The sequence below is a fragment of the Uloborus diversus genome, chromosome 4 (assembly GCF_026930045.1).
Source record: "Uloborus diversus isolate 005 chromosome 4, Udiv.v.3.1, whole genome shotgun sequence".
In the NCBI taxonomy this organism is placed as follows: Eukaryota; Metazoa; Arthropoda; class Arachnida; order Araneae; family Uloboridae; genus Uloborus; species Uloborus diversus.
In genome coordinates this window covers 143872996-143898503 of record NC_072734.1, presented here as the reverse complement: position 1 = coordinate 143898503, position 25508 = coordinate 143872996, and the positions used below count along the sequence as shown (strand labels likewise).

The 25508-nt window shown below is 32.8% G+C and overlaps 1 protein-coding gene across 1 annotated transcript; it reads right to left on the bottom strand.

The window, feature by feature from the left end:
- Positions 1-1101: 1101 nt before the first annotated feature.
- LOC129220894 (ETS domain-containing transcription factor ets-5-like) lies at positions 1102-24961 on the bottom strand. Its single transcript, XM_054855327.1, has 4 exons — positions 24715-24961; positions 3842-4107; positions 2451-2559; positions 1102-1409 (listed from the first exon to the last, which is right to left on the bottom strand). Exons 1-4 carry the CDS (start codon positions 24959-24961, stop codon positions 1102-1104), a joined length of 930 nt encoding a protein of 309 aa, XP_054711302.1.
- Positions 24962-25508: the final 547 nt, after the last annotated feature.

Genomic DNA, 25508 nt, shown 5'->3' with positions numbered 1-25508 from the left:
TAGGCAGGCGACACACATTCTCATAACTCTGGTAAATGATTGTAAAGGAAATTGCTTTCATTCAATTACGTTGTTATGGCTCAATGCGGAATAGGATCCTTCATAAAATGTAGTAATAACCTGAATACTGTTATTTTTGAACTTATGGTAGTCTGGCCTTGAGGTACAGAAATGATGTAAGTTCATGAAGCTGAGAGATGCTTACAGAAGCGCCCAAAAGGAGGTCACTGTAACCTTCCCGTTTTATCTAACATAATTTATAGTTCGAAGAAGCCAGTTATTGTATTACTTTTATTTAATTTAGTACACAGTCTTTCTAATTGAGGATGATGCCCAGCTTCTTCAATTCTGCCGTGTGCAGGTAAGGGGCAGTAACTGCAAATTTTTCATTTTTCATTGTTTTGCATTTTTGTCATCTATTGTACGTTATCTTTACTGTACAAGCTCGGTTATTTGGTTTCCGCTGAAAAAAGGGCGCGAAAATGACATCTAATTCCAACATTTCCCTACTGTTAGTATTGAATCCAAAACGCGTTTCGTCAAATATCTCGAAAACTCATTTCTGCAGATGCTGCCATTTACCTGCACACGGCAGAATTGTTCAGAGTCTCAATGCTCTTGAAATTTTTGTGTCTGATCAAATATTGATGTACTCAGTTGCAATTATATTGATCTAGTTTTTAAAAAAACACGACTATCCCTTATGAACATATCTATTATTTCTAGTAAGTCTTGATGTTAAATCTTGAAGTCTTGAAGGCATGTTAGAGGTTTATAGCTATATGGTGGACTGAATTTCGGGAAAATCTTGAACAATGATTGGAATGATTATGGAATGCATTTATTTCTGGTGAATAAATTTTTCGCATTTGTATAGCTATATATCTATAGCTATATGATTTGATTTTATTTTGGTGAAGTCTTGCATTATCCCAAAATATAAAATTTTACTTCAAATTGAGAATGCCCAGCTTCATCAATTGACTCAGAATCTCAAAGTTCTTGAAATGTTTCTCAATTGCTCAGAGTCTCCAAGTTCTTAAAATTGTTCTGTCTGAACAAATATTGTCGCACTCAGTTGCAATTATACTGATCTAGTTCTTAAAAAACGCAACTATCCCTGGCGTTATGAACATATCTATTGTCTCTCGTAGGTCTTGATGTCAAATCTTGCAGACATGTTAGAGGTTGATAGCTATGATGGTCTGAATTTTGGGAAAATCTTGAACAATGATCAGAATGATTATGGAATGCATTTATTTCTGGTGAATAAATTTTTCTCATATGTATAGATTTATGTCTTGAGCTGTATTCATTGATACTTTCCATTCTGTCCATCTGAGGGTCTTTTACATTAACAGAAAACAAAGAATCTGGATCTGACACAAATCTATAAACATATCTCTCACCTATAAATAAATAAATAATTTATGAATAATTTTTCGTTAATCATACATATTAAGCACAAACAATTACAATTAACTGTTTTATGTCAAATATTGCAATTTAAAATCTTTTATTTATTCTTTTTTTTTTCTGAACAATCGATATTATTTATTGATTTTACTTTTCCAAGACTTAACGTTTCTCATTTCATTGTCTTTGTGACTGTGGCATGTCGACCTTTGGTTTGGCAATGTCGTGTTGCATTGGCTTATCGTTAATTTTATTCGCTTTGTGATTGGTATCAAGGACGCCCGTATAGGGAGCAAGTGGGGGCTCAAGCCCCCCCCCCCCCCAATCTTCGAAATTAGAACTTCCTTGCTTTTATTACTTTTTTTCTTTGTAAAAATGTAAAAATATTTCTTCTCCAGCCAATAATGAATAAGGTATTCAAGATATCAAATTTTACTATCTCTAATCTGTATTGAAATTGGTTTCCATGGGGAAAATTATCCTGCTAAACCATCGGGAACATATCTGAACCCCCTCCCCTTTTAAAATGTTGCCCATGATTGGTACATGATCTACTGCCCGTGCCCCTACCTTCCCCTCTTTTGCAGATGATAAATATTTTCTCATCTTATGATTTTTTTTATTTTTGGCAGAAAATAAATTCTTTTTAAAACTTTGTTGAAATGTACAGACTATCAAAAACGACCCTCCCCCCTCCCCCCAGTGCCTCCATTTCGGTACCTAGCCGATCTTTCTGGAAGGAGCCAGTCCGGGCCTAGTCATGATTTACAAATCAGAGAGGAAGTTTTGTTTTCGGAGCGTTATACATACAAGTGAACCGGAAAGTATTATTGTCGGCATCATAGCTAGTTATTTTTGAAAAATTATTTTTTTTTTCCTCTGTCTAAAAATTTTCTACCTTGATGTTGTACTTGAGTTGTAGTGCTGACAGTGGTCTTCTAAGTGTGCGATCCGGTACGATTAATTGCATTGCAGTTCCAGCAGGTGTTTGAACTGCCATTTAATTTAAAAGATATGCTTTAAAATCTACTCACCTGCCACTTTTTGCATTATTCCTTTTTCATAGTAATACCTCAGAGATCTGCTCAGTTTGTCGTAATTCATAGCTGGTCGATTCTTTTGTATTCCCCATCGTCTTGCAACCTAATAAACATAAGAAACAAAAGGTTTCTTTTTGAAAGAAGTATTAACTTTCATTCTTCTAGAGCAGTGATTTTCAACCTGTGGTCCGTGAAAATGTGAGTCTATATCATTTTTATAGTTATAATTAAATTTAATAAAGACAGCTTTAGGATTCATTTCATTTCACCTAATATAATTGTTGTGAAAATATTATTTCTATTGTATATAGTCCACTTATTAGACCACTTAGGATTCAGAAGGATACCAAGTGGTGCTCAGTAGCGAAAAGGTTGAGAACCATTGGTCTAGAATGTTACCATTATCAGCATTGTTTGTACTTCCTTTTTAAAAAAATAATATTTTGCCGATAAATGACTATCAATGTGCCTGGCATAAAATCGTACTTCAACTCACGCAAGTATTCTTTATTATAGAGTTGAGTCCATAACAAAAAAATATCGTGGGAACCAGAAGGTAGTCCACCCCACCCCTTCCAGATGCAAAATAAAAATTCCTGTCGTCAGAAAAGAAGTCACTCGCCTTAATCATGACGTTACTTTTCGCGAGTTGAAAGCTTACTACTAGGAAAAACCAGGACATCTTCAAAAATGCTGGGCAACTCATTCCTGAAATTTTACGTGTCCAACTGCAATTAGGTTCGGAAAATCAAGGCAACTAATTTCAGAGCCCCCAAAAAAGCCATTGACAGATGAATGCAGTATTGACACATTCTTGTTGCAAAATGTCCTCATCTTTTCTTACAGGCATTTAAACACTTCATGCCTTAAAAGCTCATTACGACTACAGCGACGAAGAATAGGCGGTACGACCGAGGATTTTCTTCATTAAAACTGATGGCAAAGTAAGTGTGCTATGAACCTGTATGAATACTGGAGGGAAGTTTAAGATCACCTGCCGACTTCTTCGTCGATTGAGAGGGGTTTTTTTTTTTTTTTTTTTTTGAAAATAACTTTGCACCTTCAAAAAAGCACAATTTTAGTACAAATGCCAAGCACCTCAAGAGAAAATTTAATTATCATTGAATTCTCATTTGTTGCAGCCCATGTCAAACTGGTGTGTATCATATTTATAGTCATGCTTATCGCATAATATATGAATTTCATGCGATTTGCATATAGAACTGTTGACTTGAACGATAAACCTTAAGAACAGTTTGCACGATCGATGTTCGTATGAGCTCAAGTTTGTGAAAACAACCAATGAAGTATTTTGAAGCGGAACTTCAAATGTTGCAAATACAAAAATGTAACAGGAATTCATCGAAGAATGTTTTGTTCTTTACCTCTTCTGGTTCAATCAATTTGAATTCCATTCCTCTTCCTGTCCAAGAAATGAAATTCCCATTCGCTGTCGGATCATCCAACAAGGACACGAGAAACTGCCATAATTGCAGATTTCCCCTACGTGAAGAACTTTGCTGTGGTGACCAATGAGGTCCTGGACTTGCGTCAGGACTTAGGAGAGGGGACGGGGTAGGCTCTGCTTTGATGGAATCATTAACAGGTAACCGAACATGAGATAAATCATCCATTGCAGTTGAGAGTGTACCTGAAATATTTTCATTAGTACATTTAGTACATATTTTTATCCGTGATTTATGCAGAATGGTTGCATACGTTAGTCATAAATTGTACACAAGACACGAGCTATTATGCAGCTTGAGGATTTTCCAGGGAGGAGGTTCTATTTCGTTTGAAAAGAAATTAAAGCAACTCAAGATCCGGGACCAGATAATATTTATCCAAAAATTTTTGTTGGATGTGCAGAGGAATTAGTGGATGTTATTTTCGGTTGCCTTGGCTTTACATAACAAAAAGTGTGTGGATGTTTTTTACATTGATTTTCAAAAAGCTTTTGATAAGGTACCGCATGTTGCTCTTGTCAGCAAACTAGCTGGTATAGGAATAGGAGGAAAAACTTTGGCTTAGAAACTGGCTGACTGGAAGGAAACAAAGGTAGTTGTGAGAGAAAATCATTCTAAATGGAGTGGTATTTTTAGCGGGGTTCCTCAGGGTTCAGTTTTAGTGCTTCTCTTGTTTATTATTTTTATGAATGATATCAATAAAAATATTTGTGGAAGCCTGAATTGTTTTGCTGATGATGTGAAAGTTATGGAGATTGCAGAAAATGAAAAACAAGTAAAACAGCTTCAAGAGGATTTAGATCATATTATTAAGTGTGCAGATAAGTGGGGTATGGCAGTTTAAATGTAGGGAAATGTCAAGTGCTACACTTAGGTCACGGAAATAAGCGTACGAGTTATTGTTTACAGGGTTCAATCATTAGTCAGGCAGAAAATGTTATTGATCTGGGTATCTTAATAAATCTGGACTTCAAGTTTAGTCAACACTGCAGCATTGCAAATAACAAAGCCAACAAAATTCTTGGGATCATAAATAGATCTGTTTCAAATAAATCTAAGAAGGTTCTTTTGTCTTTATATAGGAGTTTAGTCAGGGCCTGATTAACGCACGGTCCGGCGGGTCCGTGGACCTGGGCACCACAAATTTAGGGGCACTAAAATTGCCTAAATTAAATTACTTCCTTCCTTTTTTCTTTGTTAAAGTGAACGTTCCTTCTCAGCTTTGAAAAGAATCAAAAATCGTTTGAGAAGATGCGCTTCTCAGGATAATTTACAGGCGTTTTTCTTACTGACCATTGAAAATTCTGTGACCTCAAAATTAGATTTCGATGATGTGATCGACACATTTGCATTGTTAAAGCCAGAAAGAAGTCTTTTTAAAGCTTAATGTCAGAATTAGTTAGTTTTTGTTTTTGTTTTTTTTTGCTATTTTTGCAGTTTTAAATTGTTTTTTAATTCATTGTCACCTTAAGGTATGGCAATTTTAACTATGATTAGTATGGTGACTATCAAGTGTTTGGTATTCAAATCCCAGGTTTCTGTAGTAATGTGTAGGTTTCTGGTGTATTAGGTTTCTAGTATAAAGCACTGACTTTGAAATTATGCTGATTTTCTCATGGGGGGGGGGCACCAATTTTTACTCAGGACCTGGGCACCAGTTTGTCTTGATCGGGCCCTGAGTTTAGTAAGACCTCATTTTTGGAGTGTGCTGTTCAGTTTTGGTCGCCTTATCTGAGGAAAGATATTTCTGTAATGATGTCAGACTTAATAAGCTTAATATGTATAGCCTAGAGCAAAGAAGAGTCAGAGATTTTCATTTATCAAAATGAAAGATGTAAACGGATTAAATTTTTGCATGGCATGACATCAGTTTTCTGCTTTTTATTTTACACAATAAGTTGGCGGCGCCATTGTGCATATACAGCTCATTTTACTAGTTCTGAAGATACACTTTGAAAGTAAATGCTGATTTGAAGTTGGCAAAATTTCTCGCCCTACATTATAATATTGTATGCAATGTAATAAATTATAGAAGTCTTGGGAATATAGAAATTTTATGAACTAAAAGATGGGAGTTTTTAAACATTTCGAAATTTCATTTTTCTGTTATTAATTATGCTATTTAATCTAAAGCAGCTCTGCTTTCCGCTTTTTACCAGACACGCAGCAAATGTTATTTAAAGCCTCATATTTAGGAAGCTATAATTAAACTGTTATTGCTAACACTGTTCTCGAAATGTATGATTTTTGAAGCTGTCTACCTCCGTATTTATTCTGCTATCACTTTGCGCTGCTTTCATTGAACTAATTTATTTTACACTATTTTTCGCCAATGGTTCTTATTTACCCTAAGCTGCAGGAAAACTTTGAACCTGGTTAATAATTTCTTTTAAATTATTTTCATAACTATTGCTTCATAATCTTGGACAACTATGCAATAATTGAGGAGTTCTTCCGTTTTATGCAAATAGATTCAATAACACTGTTAAAATAAGAGTTGGGCAGTTAAATATTCAAAAATTGTGAATCAAACTTCAGTAACCCTGAATGATAGTAGTACAGTTATTAATTATGATCTTTAATCTAAATCATCTCTGCTTTCTGCTTTTTACTACACACACAGCAAATGTTATTTAAAGTCACATATTTAGGAAGCTATAATTAAACTATTATTGTTAACAATGTTCTCCAAATATAACAATATGATTTTTGTGACTGTCTTTCTCCGTATTTATCCTAAACTGTCATTGCCTTTACCACTTTCACTTTGAATATTACGCTTTGAAGGCACTGTTAACCTGCAAAAGATTCTCTCTTTCTTTTGATATCGCTATAGTAATGTAATCCCAAGGGCCAAGCTCAACTCGTCCCCCCTCCATACGTCGAAAATCGCTCAACTCAATGCCATAAAATTAATTGCAAATAAATCGCCATGATTTCTATTTAATATAAATTAGCATTGCTTCCTGCTTTTATTAACAAATGTTATTTAAAAATTCATAAGATTCTGGAAGCTATATTTAAATAGTTAATTTTAAAAATTATCATTTTTATAGCTGACTTCTCTTCCATATCTCTAAACTAAAATATCCTTCGCCATTTTCGCATTGCATTGCCACACGCATTGAAACCCCTGTTAAACTGCAAAAGATTCTGACTTTCTTTTGATAACCCTATAATGATGTAGCCCCAAGTGCCAAACTCAACTCGTCATAAATCGGGCAACTTTACACGCCACAATTGCAAATCAATCCCCCTCTAAACTTTCCGGAAAGTCTGACAATATTTATGGACGGTGAAACCGACGATCATTGAACAACGCGTCAGCTCTATAGTTACGCGTAAATTAGAAAGACGAGATCCCAGCCCATCTTGTTAAGAGCGATTTTCAACTTGTGACTTTGGCAGAATTTAAAACGAAGCCCCGATTTTCACTCATAATGCCAAGTTGCGCTAATGATCCTATCATTCCCAGTGAAGGATTTTAATAAACTTATTCGAGACGCATTTTAAAGATGTTCGAAGACTTTTACGTCGGGAAGAGAATGTTTCGAATAGATTTCAAAATTTATTGTTCTGTGGTAGAATGTATTTAAAACATTTTGGAAAGGAGGTCATCAAATCTTTTTTCTTTCTTTTTTTTTTTTTGTGAAATGCTTAACAGCTGAAACCCTAAAAGCATTATATACTGTGGATAGATAAGATATAGATAGATGTAGATATAGGTATAAAGATATAGTTATGGCCATATAGATAAATGGGAAAAGATAGATAGACAGATAAATACTGATGTATAAGGTGTATAGATAGAGTTCTAATATTAATACATATAGATATATATAAACATAAACAAAGATATATAAATAGATGGTGACATACAAATAGATATAGACGGACGTATATAAATAGATAGCTGTAGACAGATAGATATAGATAGATGGTAACATACAGATAGATATATACAGATAGATGGACAGAAAGATAATCCAAATTATATACCTGTTCATTAGGTAGAAGATAGACAGATAGATACATATAGGTAGATATAATCTATAGATAGCTAGAGGTAGATATCGATAGCTAAAAAGTAGATAGATAAACATTATAGAGATAGATATACCGATAGATTTATAGATGTAGAGATATAGATAGATAGATAGAGATAAATAGATATATAGATAGATGAAAGGGGAGACGTGTTGCACTATTCTCCTAAGGTTGTTATACATGTACAACTTTGATATTGATTTATTTTGTGACATTATAAACCAGTCTTATTAAACATTTTCACGAAAATTATAATTTGCCAAAGGATTTTCGTTTTTCTCATCTTAAGGACTGTTGCCAAGTTATCAGTTTAAATAGCTTAAAAAAATAAGATAATTTAAGACATAAAAAGGATTTAAATATCTTCTGCTTTTACTCAAACTTCTCTACTAACGACAGTTTTCTTTGTCCTTGAATATCGTTCAATATTTATTTATTTATTTTATTTTTTTTTTTTTTTACAACTTGGGGATTTTCGAACGACAGAAAAAATCAATTACACAATTTCGCTATTGATTTATCTTCGGTCTTTTCCTTAACTTACTCTTGTTTGACTATTAATCAAATAATCTCAAAACTAAAGTTTTTTACATCTCCCATCAGTACCATTTTATCGATTACCACTGACCAGGCTAATCTCTTTGTTGAAGAGACAGAGTCTAGTGAACTCCTGGCCAAAGCAGATTTAATTTTCGCCATCTGAAGGATTAATGCGACTTCTGGGTAGCGTTTACCTGATCTTCAGAATAACGAATTACTGCTGTAAGAGGATTAGACGGTGACAATAAATTTTATATGCCCCTCTTCTACCAACCTGTTGCTATTGTGCTTTGTCTATTCATGTGTATAGGACTTACTTCCCTTACGGGAAAGGGAGTCTTGTCTGTTGTCTTCGAAACAAATACCTTGTTTTAAGGGCGTTAAATTTACTTTGGCTGGTTTAAGGGAAATTGTTTTTAAGTCTATAGAAAGTCAACAAAAATTTGAATTTTTTTCAGAAAAAAATCAGAAATTTTTTAAAAGTGGGAACGCGAAACGTCATGAAATGGAAATCTCTGAAAAGATTGGTCTTTTCCAATGAGGTTCTTAATACATTAAAAAATACCAGAAAATGTATAACATGTAACATTAGATCCAACTGTTTTTAGTGTTTGTATCTATAAAAGGAAATATCTTTCATGTTTTTATATTTTTAAATTGATAAAAAATATTGCAGTAGATTAATATCATCATTGTCAGCCTTCATCAATCCACTGCAGGTTGAGTCCTCTCCTAACTGATCAGCAATTCTTCTCCATTTTGCTTTTTAAACTGGACAACCTCATCTCTCCAAAGACACTACAGTCTCTTCCTTGGTCTTTTCTTACCTCTCAGGATCCAAAACAGGACTTCGGTAGTCCCTCTATCAGTTTCTTCTGGAAAACTGCTTAATCCAGTTTCACGTTTTCTTTACTAAGCAAATGACATGAGTAACTTTGGTTTACAACTAAATCCATATGTTAAGCAGTAAGTTACCGTCTTTAAGCCTTAACTAAGGCAGAACTACAACAGGAAATATACAGACAGCCCGGTTATCATATTTAGAGACTGCAGTTTCGTCCTTGTTGTAGACTCGCCAATCTGAAATAGTGACTAATTGAGCTGGAGGCAGATAACATCTCATTGAATCTGAGGTATATTGCATACATGTTGCATTGGTCGTTGCACTGCATGTATGCTAGTCTATATGCTTCGTTTTTCTGAACCTTCGGGTGAACTCTAACCTGTATCCAGGGGCGTGCACAGGGGAGAAGAATTGACACCTGTTGGCCCGTGCCCAAGTCTGAAAGGGGCCCAATATTTTAAAAACAAGGGGTGAAATATAGGGGTAAACAATATGGAAGGGGGACCCGAAAAAGTCATTTGTGACGGGCCCCAAAATTTCTGTGCACGCCACTGCCTGTATCTCTTTATGTGTTTGTTTGAAGCTTCCTTATAGTCATACTCATTATTGCTGAACTTTTTGAAGCATAAGTGAATTCAGGGAAACATACAGATTTAACCCTTTTTTATTTTTGAGGGAGGACTATTTTAAATGTATAGTGCTATTTCTTCCGAAGGTTCCCTAGGGAAATTTAACTTTGTTGATAACTTCTTCAAGTATATTATAATTCTCGTCATAATACCTTTTCTAATATCACTGGGTGAAGTCTCGGTATTGAATTAAACCCATTTACCCAAGTGGGACAAGCGCAAAATGCAAAGCCTTCCGATAAAATCTTCATACTTTAATTCATCATAAACAATAAACCAATTTTGCAGTCTGCGAGCGACGGAAAATCCTTATCACCTTTATAACAGCGGCACGGACATTTATATAAATCGCCGATTTAACGCTACGGGGCGAAATACGTTAGACCCCGTTAACCGAAAAATTTCCCCTCCAAAACGGAATAAAGTCAACATCGGAGAGACATTATTCGGTATTAAAAAAGGAGCGAACGCCGATGTAAATTCTTGACTTTACGCCCTTGCAAAACGTCCGCAAGAGGTCACGAGACACCTGACCTCTGTGTCAACATTGATAAGGGATTTATACGGGGATCACGGACGGAATAGGGAGATGTTCACTGAGGGGTTGTTTATATTGTTATTATTGGCGTTATTATTCCGAGGAAGGTTATAGGCGAAAGTCAGTGAGCGCTCTCTCTTTTAGTTGGCTTTCTAATGGGTTCTCCGATGCCGATAGTAGTAAAATGTGGACTGAATCCTCCGTTGGAAATTTTTATGACTTCTGATATCGCAGCCGATTTTGGAGATCAGTACTGAATATATGGGTTGCCGAACCCTAATAGCATTGAATGCTCACATAATTTTTCTTGCTAAATTTTGACAATTTTGCTGGAAAATCCGAAGGAAAAGTTCATTTTCTGCACAAGAAGTCTGCATGCCGCCAATTAACTATTTTTTTGTCTGGAATTATTCACTCAAAAATTTAAATAAAAATCAGTGAGCCTAGACAATGTAGTCATAAATGTGCATGGTGTGCATGTATACTAAGTACATGTTGCCAACTTTCATAAATGTTTTCCTACATTTACTGAAACAATTTTCTGTCTGGCAATTCCATTTTTTTTTTCGAACTAGGTTATTTGCGATGCCATTTCTTTTTCAAGCACAAATATTGAAGTCAGTATTTCACCTAGTTACAAATAAAATAGTATTCTAAAATTTTGCATGTAGGTCCTCGTTTATTCGGAATAACTGCGACCAGAAGCAATCCGGATAACCTGGGTAATTTTGAGTAACAGGTTAAAATAATTCTCACATAAACGGACTGGGGCCGCTTTAAAAAAAGAGTTTAAAAAAAAAATAAAAAGAATAATAATTAAAAAAAAAAAAAAACGCGTAGGCTTGTCTTGCGCAAACACTTTATCATTTATAATAGTAGTAAGATAGTTCAGCTGCAGTGAGAAATGTCGGACTAACGTTCCAAAAACGCCATGATGCTTTCTAGACTACTATAACTTGTTTCACGATCAATACAAGGGAGTTATACGTTTAATCAAAATAGAAAGCGAATGTATAGCGTATTTATAGCTCAAGTATCAAAATTTAAAATTATTATTTATGTGAACTCCTGTGAACTACTAATGTGTAGCTATTCGGAACCTCTTTAAATTTAACCCGGATGAATGGGGGCAGGAAACGAGGTTCTACTGTACTTAAGTGCGCAGATGCTTAAATTTAACTACTGTCATCTAAAAAAAAATCCTTCGGATGACAAGAAAGGGTCAAATACTCGATAATGTTTAGAGTTTAGGTTTTTGTAATTTTTTTGTTAAGTTGATACCTGTGTTAAGGGGGTCCACACTAATGTCCCACTTTAAAAGGTGCTCGTGAAATTGTGGCTACTTGTGAGAAGGGGAGAGAGAGGGGGTAACAAGAAGTAAGTGTGACATCACACATTTGTCAATTACTATATGATTATGAAAAACATTGTGACATATAAAAAGGGGAGGGAGTAACGCTAACTAACACTTTGTGGCAAGGGAGGGGAGGTCAAATTTGTTGGGAAAAAGTATTAAATCATTCACGGATAGCCCCTAAATTCAGTACCTTAAATTTGAGTTAAGATTAAATATATAACCTGGATTCTTCTGAATTAGTCTAACTTCTAAAATGAACTTGTGATGGTGACTCAAACGCGGATTTAAACACGCAATCTTGTGAATCTACCACTATGCTAGTTTTAAAAACACATGTTAATTTTAACAAATCAATTTTTTTTTAACTTAATTTTGAGTATAGTTTTCTCTTTAACTTCTTAAAATGCAATCGAAAACATTCTTAAATTTCACTTTGCAAAATTAATGAAGTCTGTAAACAAGTGATTCTCAATCTTTTTCCATTAATGGCCCCGTTTAAGAGTGAAAATTTTTCCAACGCTCCCTTGCGAATTTGCAAGGGGAGTTTAGAGCTAATTTATCAGAAGCAAAAATTTAATGTCATTTTCTCGGATGGTTTTACACCTAATTTGATTGGTTTAATTCTATACTTTTGCCTTGACAAATATTGAAAAATGACAAGTGTAAAAAATGTGTCACTATTTTCTGTTTACAATGTAAACAACTAAAATTTTCGTTATTTCTTCAAAGATTTGATGATTTTTAAGGCACTCATAATGAATATTTAATATATTTATGACAGATGAAGAGAAAAAACGAAATGTACACCTTGTTAAAGACAAATCATGAATTCAATTAATTATTTAAAAATTTAAATAAGTATTGAAAAGTTTAAAAAAATAAATTAAAATAATGAAAAGTAAAGTTTAAAAAAAAATTATATGGTGACAGCTTTTTACTCTTTGCTACTTCTGTCATGTCAACAATGGGGTTGTTTCCTTCAGTCAAAAGTAATACTTTTAGTCACTGAAATTGATAGAATAAACAAAAAAGAAAAAAATAACATAGACCCAGAAAATATTATTTTCCCAACAGTTGTTTTTTTAAATTAATTTTTTAATATGTCTGATTTTTCAAACAAGGCGTGGTCTTTATGACGTCACAAATGATGCAATTTGGCGCATCTTTCTACCACGGTTCCACGTTATGATAATCAACAAGCGAATTAAAATTGCGCTCTACGCTTGCTATCAACCATATCGTTGCCAATACACGTGAGTAAAGATACGAATTAAATATTTTGGTCTGTGAATGGCAACACTGAATGGCATTTCATCATTTGTGATGCCATCGGGCTGAAACATAAACAATGAAAGCGCAACGATTTAAGTAATTTTTTAAAAATATTTAACTTAAACAAATTATTTAAAAAATGGTCAGATCGCCTGTTTTAAAGCATGCTCGTTCAGAAAAAAATACTTTTAAAATTTCGGAAACGACCCCATTCATGGAATTTTTGATGCGTAAAATTTGTTGAAGCACTAACGGTGGTTTTTAATTTCTAACAGAAAAATAAAGAAAAATTAAGTAACTTGAAATGTTGTGGTTTGTGGTCTTTGTAGAATAAGAAAAACTTTAAGTAGATATTTTTAATTTCTAAAAAAGAAGGTCTTTAAACTATAAATATTTGGGTAAATAAAACACCGATTTGAAAATGTGTGACTTAAAAATATAAAATGAAGCTGTGTTTTTTTAAAAAAATTGGTTTGCAAATTCAGTTACAGATCGAAATATGCAAAAATATTTGTACCAAATATGTAATAAAAAACAAATTTCAAGCAAACATTGATACTCTAAAGAATCACAGGTTAGAACCTAACCTGCCAAAACGTTTAAGTGCATGGTGCGGATAAATGCATACAAATCTCATCCTCATCTAAATTTTGAAGTCAACATTACATATTTCTGGTAAAGAATTATGTAAGGTGAGTTGGGGGAAGTGCAGCCCTTAAATTGTACAGTTCGACTTTATTAAGGCCTTGACATTACACTAAAATTCGGCTGATATAAGTTCTGTATGAAACATTCATCAGTATTTTCAGAATAAGCAGCAGTTAAAACATCAAAATAAACTGTGGATTAAAATTCAATTGTATTGTCAAAGTATGACCTGTTACTGTGTTAGTAAAGTACAAGGAGGCAATACTTTAATAAAAATAACATTTAATTAAAATTAAAAAAAAAAAAACTTTTGACGCCAAATAAGTATTACTTAGAATTTTTTCATTTTTATTTCAAGTAAATCGTTTAATGTTGCATTCAAAGTACACTTTTGAAAATACACAAGAGGTTCCGAGAAAAAAGTGGATATTAAAAAGGGTTCCACTTATCGAAGAAATTAAGAAACGCTGCTTTACAATACATTTTTATGTTCAGTAAAAAATGCCTAGTTAAAACATTTTGATTTTTTTTATTTTAAGCGCCAAAACACGAAAAATATGTCAAAAACGATAATATTTAACTAATTTCTACGTCATGAAATCATAAACAAAAATTTAAATATTCATTTCCCTAAACATTATATTAACTGTAACCATTTTACCGCATACTACTTAAAAGAAGAGCGAACAGCATGAGGTTGCTATGGCAACATCTTTCATTATATGATCCCGTGCGATTCCACACTCATGGCTGGGGGACGGCAAGTTTCTTTGAAAGGTTCTCTCCCACAAGTATCACAGTCGTTGAATGGGATTTCGTGATTGGACCGAGTGTGTCACGTGTCATTGACATCCAAAAACGCTCCCTTACAAAAGGTGACAACTCAACGGGGGAATCCTCTATTTTGCGAGGAAAAATACTTGCGTCAACAAAGAACAAGTGTGGAGGCTGAATTCGAAGAAATCTTTCCCTATTTTTAACATCTGAATTGAGGTTAAGGATTGAGATTTTCTTTAGCATTAATTTGTTTGTAGGGTAGAGAATATTGTGTCTTTGAGGTAAATTCCAGCATTTTATTGGTTCCTTTGCTTTTTTCTAAACATAGTAAGAACAATGCAGTAATTGTTTTGTATGGGACTCGTGTAATGGATTTGAAATTAATTGATTAAAGCTTCAATATAATGTCCATTGAATAAAAATAGCTGAGTTTAAAACTTTGAAATTCATGTTTTCCGTTAAAAGTAATATTTATCCTTACTAAAACATCACACAAATGAAAGATTTTAACGTATGTTCAAGTAAGGCAACCGGTTAATCCGAGATCACTGGTGATTAACCAGGAGCGTTCTAATAGAGGTGGTCAATACATCTCAAATCGCCCAGGAAAAAAGGATTTTGTAACCTGTGTTCTCAGATTTTGATAGTATTTGCTGCACCCAATATTTCTATGGTTGTAAAAAAACATGTGGTTTTTGTTTTTTCAATAGTATGTGATCTGGTTTTCGTTTTACAGATTCTCAAACTTTTCAAAAAAATTTCACTTTTTGTCAATCATTAAGCCTAATCTACATGTATACTTATTTCTTCAGTGAATTTTGTCTGATGCAGAAATCTTTCAGTCTTTCTGGACATTCTCAGATAAGTTGATGAAAGCATGAAGATTTCCTTTAAAAAATTACTTGAAATATAGATAATGTAATTTTATGTAAATGATAAATATATAAAATACGACAAGCATTTTTTTCCCTGATGAAAAGCATGAGTTTACTTAAGAGGATTTCCATTTAAGAGACACAAATCCTATTCAATAATTAAAATATTTGAAGTGTATCTAAAGGTGTGTTTATCATTGCAAAGAAGAAAATTGGTGGTTATTTTAGTTTTCTTGTTAATATGACACAATGTATACATGCCAGTGCTGAAATGTTTGAAAAGTTGTTTCTAAAAACGCTTCCTATCTAATTTAACTTAAAAGCAAATTTACCTGTTTTTAAATAAAGTGTATTTTCATCACTACTAAATAACTAAAAAATAACATTTCCCCTAGTAAATAGAGTGAGCAGAGAAAGAGAGCAGAAATTAATGAGTATAAAATTTAGTAAAAAATGAACGATAGAACAGAAAAAATTTATGATTTCAATGTTTCTAGAATTCTAAAGTTTATATTAAAGGTTACTGTGAGATCCCTTGTTGAACATATGTTCCTTTTTAGCTTTTGATCATTATTTTAATAAATTACAATGCGTTGCAAAAAACATCTCTCAAAACATTTCTGACACCATTACTGCTGATTTTTATGTAAATTGACTCTCTGAATCCAAATATGATCACCGTTTTCCCCATCAACCACCCCTTTTTGGAGATACCACCCTACAATTTTTTTTCTGTTTTTGACAGTATCATAGCTATCATATTTTTCAGGAGAGGAACAATTTTTCAAAAATTTCAGCACTGACATGTATATATTATGTAACATCGACAAGAAAACGAAAATAGCCATGTATTTTCTTCTTTGCAATGATAGAACACACTTTTAAGTTTTCAAATATTAAAATTATTGGAAAGGACGTGTGCCTCTTAATGAAAAATCCACTAAAGTAAACTCATGTTTTTCAGTAGGAAAAAGTGCTTGTAGTTTTCATTTATTTTTGTTTTAACAAGTTTGCATTATATAAATTTCAAGTAATTTTTTAATAATCCAGTCACGCCCAACGGTTCCAAGAGCAAATAATTTTATTTTTATTTTCTATCTCTTAATTAAATATCCCTTATTGCTTGCTATGCTAAAAATAGAGGAAGGGGGGACCATAATAATGCAGGGGAATAAGGGGCAAAGTGAAATAGTTAAGATGACTGAGCTTTTTCAAAATGAACAAATTGCACATTTGTTTTGAAAATTACAGTTCATAAAGAAAGAACATTGTATTTTATGATACAATTTGCATCGAAACAGGTTTTTTTTTTTAATTTTTGGTACTAAATTTGCGCCTTCAAAAAAAAGTGTAAAAGCTGTTTTTTTTTTTTTTTTCATGGGGCAAAGTGAAAAATAAAATATTTTTCGGATGAAATATTTTTAATTCAATTATAAAATATATTTTTGATCAAATAAATCAATCAGTAAAAGTTTTAAGGAACAAATGAAAAGATATTGAAACAAAAAACGAAAAATTAAATTTATTAATTATAATTGATGTATGAAGAAAAATAAATGAGTGAGTAAAAGAGTGAATGAATAAGAAAATAGGTGAATGAATGATTAAATATAAGTGAATTACTAAATGAAGGAATGTAAATGCATTAATTAATAAATGAATATGTTAGTGATTTAGTAAATGACTGAGCGAGTAGACAAAATAAACTATTTAATTTTACTCCTCATGTACTTGACTAATTATGCAAAATATTTAAAATACAAATGAACTTAATATTAACTAAATAAATACTTCACCAAATATTAGAAGGCCTCAATTGATATTAAAAATGTTAATAAAAGGAACTCTATCATTTTATATGAATGAAAATAACTCTTGACTTACAACAAAATATTACAATATGAATATCATTTTTTGAAAATTGCCTGTATTTTCATATTCTTTAATTTTCGGGAGTATTTTTTTCCTGACTGAAATAGACTACATGTGCTACTATATAGTTAAAATATTACCAGATAGGTAGTGCTAAAACCAGAGTAAATATTTCTCCATTTCACTTTGCCCCACATTGCCCTACTTGGTGCTACGAAAATTAGTTTAAAAAAAAAAGAATGAAAATATGTTTGTGTTTAAATGTGATTCGCTCACTAAGTTTCATTAAGGACAAACACCATTAATTAAATTTCCCTCACTGCTAACTATGCTAAAAATAGAGGAAGTGGAGGAACCCTAATAATGTACTTACTGCTCTGAAAACTAGTTTAAAAAAAAAAATGAAAATATGTGTTTAAATGAGATTCGCTAACTAATTTTCATTAAAGAAAAACACCATTAGTTAAATATCCCTCACTGCTTGTTATACTAAAAAGAGAAGAAAAGGAGGAACTATGATAATGTACTAAGTGCTTCGAAAATTTAGTTTAAAAAAAAGAAGGAAAATATGTTAGTGTTTAAATGAGATCCGCTAACTAAGTTTCGTTAAGGAAAAACACCATTAATTAAATATCCCTCACTGCTTGCTATGCTAAAAATAGAGGAAGTGGAGGAACCCTAATAATGTACTTAGTGCTTTGAAAATTAGTTTAAATAATGAAAATGTGAGTTTAAATGAGATTCGCTAAGTAATTTTCATTAAAGAAAAACACCATCAATTAAATGTCCCTCACTTATTGTTATACTAAAAAGAGAAGAAAAGGAGTGCTTCGAAAATTTAGTTAAAAAAAAAAAAAGAATGAAAATATGTTAGTGTTTAAATGAGATCCGCTAACTAAGTTTCGTTAAGGAAAAACACCATTAATTAAATATCCCTCACTGCTTGCTATGCTAAAAATGGAGGAAGTGGAGGAACCCTAATAATGTACTTAGTGGTTTGAAAATTAGTTTAAATAATGAAAATGTGAGTTTAAATGAGATTCGCTAAGTAATTTTCATTAAAGAAAAACACCATCAATTAAATGTCCCTCACTGCTCGTTATATTAAAAATAGAAGAAAAGGAGGATATATGATAATGTACTTAGTGCTTCGAAAATTTAATTTAAAAAAAAAAAAAAAAGAATGAACATATGTAAGTGTTTAAATGAGATTCGCTAAATTTCGTTAAGGAAAAACACCATTAATTAAATATCCCCCACTGCTTGCTATGCTAAAAATAGAGGAAGTGGAGGAACCATGATAGTGTACTTAGTGCTTCGAAAATTAGTTTTTGAAAAAAAAAATGAAAATATGTGTTTAAATGAGATCTGCTAAGTTTCATTGAAGAAAAACACCATTAATTAAGTATTCCTCACTGCTTGCTATGCTAAAAATGGATGAAAAAGAGGAACCATAATAATGTAATAATAGAGTATACCTTTCCCGAAGCAGCACTATTCATTAATCGCTTTTAGTGAACCAAAACTTTCGGCAAACCCGAAACGAAACCCTGCGCACTGCTCCCCAACTCTTTATACTCACCTCCAATTACCCACCCTGTAAATGGATGCTTTGTGTTCAGGGCGAAGACCCCCCGTGATCCTGCTGTATGAAATGCCCGTGGCACGCGCAGAGACGTTTGCATGTGGGAGACGGAAATAACGGCTCCTCATACGCCTGACCAGCGCGGTTATAAGATAGCTCTCCGCAAGGCCCAGGGCATAATAAAATGTTCGGTTGTTATTTGTGTTGCACGTGGCTTGATAAGGGAGAAGTTTATTTTACTCTATTTTTGAAAAAGATACTTAGACCCGCAGTGACACTTAATCTTTTTTTTTTCGTTCGGTTACGCTTTGTGTATGATGGAACAGAAGCTGGTGCTGTAACGAAAGAAAATAGTACACAGATTGTTATTAATTTTAGATATTTTTCTCTAAATATGTTTCCACTGAACTGCGTAAAGTTTATTCGCTTTATTTTACTTCAATTAATTTTCCGAGATGCAAAACGGTTGTTTTTAATTTTTTTGATTTTTATTGAGCAATTACAAATTGCTTGTTGTTTTTACTTGACCGGTGAATGACGTCCTTCCTTTCATTTCATTTTTCTAGAGCCGTAGAGTCGAATTATTAATTATTTCGGCTTTACACAATCCTTTTTATGCGAGAACTGTATACAGCACACAACATCCAGCATCCAGCCCCTGGCGTTCATTTGAAGTTTGACGTCTTAAATTCAAATTATGATTGCGATAAAAACCATTAATAGGAACAAGAAACCAAACGAGTAGGATCCTTTCGCAATTCGTGATTCCGAAAAACATAGTTTGAATTCATGATCTCATTTTTTTTCTTATATTTTCAATATGGAAGTACATAATTTAGTTATTTCATTTTATTTTCCAAACTGTTTGCAGCTTTACAAACAATATTTTTTTAATAAAAATTTCATCATCTTTTTGTTTTTGAAAATGCTTTGTAAAAACATTCATTTTAACTAACCACATGCTGTTTCTTTTTTTTTTAATCTAAATGCAAGAATGCATGTGATGATGCGTTTGCGTAAGAAGTTGCATTTGTAGTTCCTACTATTATTACCCTTACGTATAAAAGTACTTCCCCACCCCACGCCCGAATAAATGGTTACGATTAGTAATATCTTGAACTTATAGCTTCTGAAGGTTAATTGGTAATATTATATTTGGCAAGTTTAAAAAAAAAAATAAATAGCCTTCATAGAAATAACATTTGAACTTCGAATAGACCGATAAAAGGAAGAAGAATTGAAAATACAGCAGAACCTCGACTAACCGATCTCTGATTGACCGACGTTACTAATTAACCAAGGTTTCTGTTAACCGAGATGATAGTTTTACAAAGAAAGGTAATACTTTAAAAAAAAAAAATAATGTAAAATTTAATGAAGCAATGAATTTTCAATTTGAAACTGAAAATATTTTCTGGAAATTTGTGTTTTTTAAAAGCATCTTCTGATAGTTAACTTGGCATTGTAAAAAACTCAAATGGCTTTTTAAACTTACCACAGTTTATTTTTCTATTTTGATTGTTTAACTGCAAAACTCTATTATTTTTATATGTTAATTTTTATATGTTAATTTTCATCTTTTTAAAATATTGTAATTTTAATTAATACATTTTAAAAATTTGCGATCCTGACAAGTTTTTATTCTATGTTTCTGTTAACCGAGATTTCCGATATCCGAGGCACTTGCGGTTCCAATTAGCTCGAATAATCGAGTTTCTACTGTTTCAAAATAATAATAGCCGTCTTGCTTTAGAAACCCATAACATTCATTAGATATAAGACTTAACTTTCACTTAAAGCTATCCTTATTTATCGATGCGTACGAAAAGAAGTGGGTTAATCAGTAAATTGTTTTAAACAAGTTTCAAATAATGATGGATATCTTATAAAATTTTTAGAAATCCATTTTGAACCTTGTTTACGTGTACAGTTAAAGCAGTTCTAGATAACAAAAATTATTCGTAAAAAGCATTCCTGTTTGAAATTGATCTCTTTTTTGGAAATGGGACATGATTTTCCCGGATGTTTAGAAAGACATTATTCATAGATCCGGCTCTGATACCAAGAATTCAAAAAAAGCATCAATTCCCAGATATTTTTATCAATAGAAGTGACAAAAAATGTAAACAATCATTTTACCCAACTGCATAGGTCCAAAAAGCAAATTTCAACACAAAAAGGAGAAAGTCATTTCCCACATGTAAAATACATCAAATCAATTTGTTCCTCACAAAGAACCACCCGTTCAAAATGTTCTGCAAAGGAACAGTTCCACAATCTGTACAACGTTTCTTGATCTAATGAAAATTCAAAAAGGAAAAGAAAGATATGGAAAGAAAATTATGACTTTGATGGAAAGAATTGGGAAAGAAATATTGAAAAAAATGTTCATCCTAAAAGGGTATGTTCTCTTCCAAGAGGTAAAGAATTCGGAATAGAATAGGTGAGGAAATTCACCATAAATATGCGGATGGTGAAACGACACCCCAAGAGACATAATTAGACCTAGGCTCAATGCGGAATAAACTGTGAGCTGCCAGTTCTATGGCACATTCTATTTTGCAGGTAGTATTTGGCGGGAGAATTTATGCTTTGACGAATTCTTACAAAAATCGGTGCACTAGTTATGCAGTTGAAAATATGCCGAATACTTTGCCATGTCTTGAAATGTAGCAAAACGACCTTCACATTGAAATAATTAATAAAGAAGGTTAAGTTTTACCTAATGAACTTTATGGTTTTCCAATTATATACCGCTGCTGTGATTTTAATATTTTCAAATCATCACCCTTTTAATGGCCTATTCGAAATGACAAAAGTTTAGCTCAAATGTACGTTCGTAATAGTTATTTATTTACTCTTTAAACTTGCCAAATAATTGTACTAACCTTCAGAAGCTGAAGTTACAGATATCACTAATATTTACGATCTATTAGGGGAAATGAAGTATTTTTTCTTTTGATGAGGTAACATGTGAAAAACACAGACTGCTACAGAAGTTAAAATGGTTACCAGTTGTATAATAAAATTTCAATTTTTATTCTCTTTTTTTATAATATGTAGCCGGCTGCCTTGTCTATTGGTCAGAGAAGTCTGACTGCGATAGGAAGGTCCGGGTTTGAATCCCGGTTCCGGCATGGACGTATTTTCTCTCTCCTGTCCTTGTTCTTTCTTTGTGTGAATGTGTTATGCTGTGAATGGTTGCCTACCCTAGTATAAACGGGTCCTTATGGCATATGTGTACTGTAGAAGTCGGAATTCACACCAAATTACGGTACAGTTGAAAAAATGAAGCAGCGTACCCCAAATTTCTAGCCTAGCTGGCACACAACAGTAACATTTAATATGTAGAAAAAAAATATTAGATTCTTGTTAATTTTCAAATTTTGATTGATTTACTCGCTTTAAGAAGTGGTGGAACCCTTTTTGAAAATTTCTGTGTTCATTTGTATGTTAGTAACTGCTTATCTCAAAAATTCATGCAAATGGAAAAATTACTACACTGATGGGCCTAGAAAAGAGCTAATGTCCATTATATTTTAGTGTCAATTGCTCCAAGGTAGTGACGTCTCTGATAATTTTGTAACATAGAGTATTCAGGTGAAAGATACAGCGAAAAATTCGATACCCAACATACCAATTTGTATGTTAGTTTTCACTTGCATCTGACGTATACAGTGGTGTTCCCATAAAATATACTCCATATACGCCGTATTCTCTCAAACATTTTTAGATATATAGCGTAAATCCTCAAGCTTCAAAAAATTTCATGTAATGACACATTACGTATATGATCGCATACACATATTGTGCGTAATGGATTACTGGGAGAAAAATACCCTCAGAAAAATAGATGGAAACATCACTGGACGTATATATGAACAAAAATTGATGAAATAATTCAAAATATCTATTTTTCCGCTTAGATATTTTATCTTAGTTCATGTATTTGATAATTGTAAACAAGGGGTCGAAAATTGATTTTAACGACAGATATACGCTTATAAATAAATGAACGAAAATTACTTAGAAGCGGTATTTAGTGAGAATGAAAAATGAAGTTTATAAATTCATTTTACATTCTACGAAATCTCAGAATTTTTTTTTCAAACATTTTAGATAGGGAAAATAAATAAATGAATAAAAATTACTGAATGTGGCAGAGCTGAAATAATAATCAGCCATTCGATTTCTTAAAATTCTGTATGATTTAGAAAATAATTCGCTGCATCTGTTTAAGCAAAAGCCAAAATTATGCTGAAAGCAATAAAATGAGGAATAATGAGGGACAAAAAAATGTGGCAATCTTGCTACTTTATAGATATAATTCTAATAACATTTGGCTCGTCTTCTAAGAGAATAGAACCGGAAATAAGATCCGTTTAAATCAGTGGCGGCCCAAACTTTTTCTATCCTATGGTCGTAACTCATATTAAAATCATTTCCGCAGGCCAGAACACAAATAAAATTTCAAAATATTTTATTTTTTCAAAAGAACGTTGGAAAAATTTGGAAAAGGAAAAAAAATCTAAATCAATAGTATTTGTTACCATTGCTTGACGTTTATTTTAGCAAATGCATATGTTTTTCAGAAACCAATCTCTAAATATTTGGCTCTAAAATTGTGAGATTTTCATTAATTGAATTTTCGATTTGTAACAAGGAACTAAACAACAGGCCCCACGGATCAGCTTCATGGGACGTATGTTTCCCGCGGGTAGTAGGTTGCGTACAACCTACGACTTAAATGATATGAGATCGCCATTATTTCAAAACTTACTTTCCCCTCTTGACTCTGCATTCCCACGAATATAGAAAGGCGTTGCTGGAACAGGCTGCCGAACCCCGTCTGAAGAGGGATTAGATGTAGCTAAATGAGCCATGTAAGAGGCACCACCATGAGAAGGAGACAGACAGGTAGACCCTTGATTCCAATTCCTATTTTTAACAGAACAAAATCATAAAAATAAGCATCTATAATAAAATGCTGTTGCTTCTAAAACAATGCCATACCAGTCTCTAAATGAAATCTATTTCAATTTGAAAAGTACTTTCATTAATCAGCTGATCAATTGAAGAGCCTAAAAGCAAAGGGTGTGCTAAATTAGAGGAAAATAAAGGAAGTGCAAAATATTTTTAAAAAAAAGTTAGATAACTATTACAAATTGTAAGGTACATCATTTTCTGTTTGGTGTCAAGGGAGGGTAGTGGTAGCTCTGGTAGGTTCTACTATACAGCATGATGCAAAATAAATTTCAATGAAAGTCTACCTAGGACATGAGTTTTAAACACTTTTTGCTCAAAAAGTCCACTTACATCCTTTGCTTTTTACTGTGTCAATGGTGCATATGAAATGAAGAGGGTAAAAAACAATCAGATTTCAATGGCACACTTTGAAACTTTTGCTCTCGAATTTCAACATTAGGACTTTTTTTTCATTTTGTTTATTACATTTGAGACAGTGAAAACAAAGGGATGTAAGTGGCAAAATTAAAAATTTGGTGACAACCAGTACAAATAGTAGGTAGACCCCTCCTCTGTCTTGAGGCAAGATATAGTACTAGTATCCCTGGTAGGTGCAGCTGTATAGCATGATCTAGAAAAAAAATTAATGAAAGCCTACGTAGGGTGTTATTTTTAAAGTGGTTTTACTAAAAACTTGAAAATGTTCAGTTACATCCCTTTACTTCTCACTGCCTCATTTGTAAAGTATACGAAGTACGAAGCATTATTTTTATTCGGCATGTGAAATGATTACAGTAAAAACTGACCAGTTAGCTGGATCCATTGATTGATTTGTGGCATCACAGAATAGTTCTGGTCTGTTTCCAATGACATCATCGCTGACAGTCTCTAGCGATCTCCAGTCGCCGTAGTAGTAGCTTCTTACTGGCCGTTGATGGGCAAGATTGGTGGACCTGATTCTCAAACAAGCTTCTCCAATGGAATGTCTCTCCAGTAAAGGACTGCTTGCATTATTCGAATAATAAAGAGTACATGTCTTGTGTAAACAGCAGTCTGGATTACACATCCCACCTGGATGATCTGCCTTCATGACCACCTCCACTTCCGCTATTGAAAAGAAAAAAGAGAATAGTTTACGTAAATCAAGTAAATAATTTCAAAACAGCAATTTTTTCCCACAAAGTTCTATTTTTTTCTTCATTAGTTTGGAATCTATTGAAAAAATATACAGAATTCCCCGAAATGAACTTCACACTTTTAGGAGATTTTTAAAAAAGAAATAAACAAAGGTACGCGCTTATGGGTTTTAAAGTTCAATGAAGAAAGTATCAAATTAGGATTTTGTTAATGAAGTAAGTTGTAGATGGTCATTGCTAGTACTTTTTCATACGCTTTTCTGTATGGTATTGTTTACTGAATAGTGAAGTAGTGGGGTCTTTTCCAAAACAGTTATTTTCTTCCAAAATTATTTTGATGATTCGAACTTTTTCCTCGTTTCCTCAAACAGAAGACCTGAAATCCAATAACATTTTTCAGTTTATTGAATAATGTCATGGCTGAACATTCATTATAAAAAAACTGCGTTCTTTTATAATGAATGTTCAAATAAAATGAAATTCTACATACCTCGGCCCTAC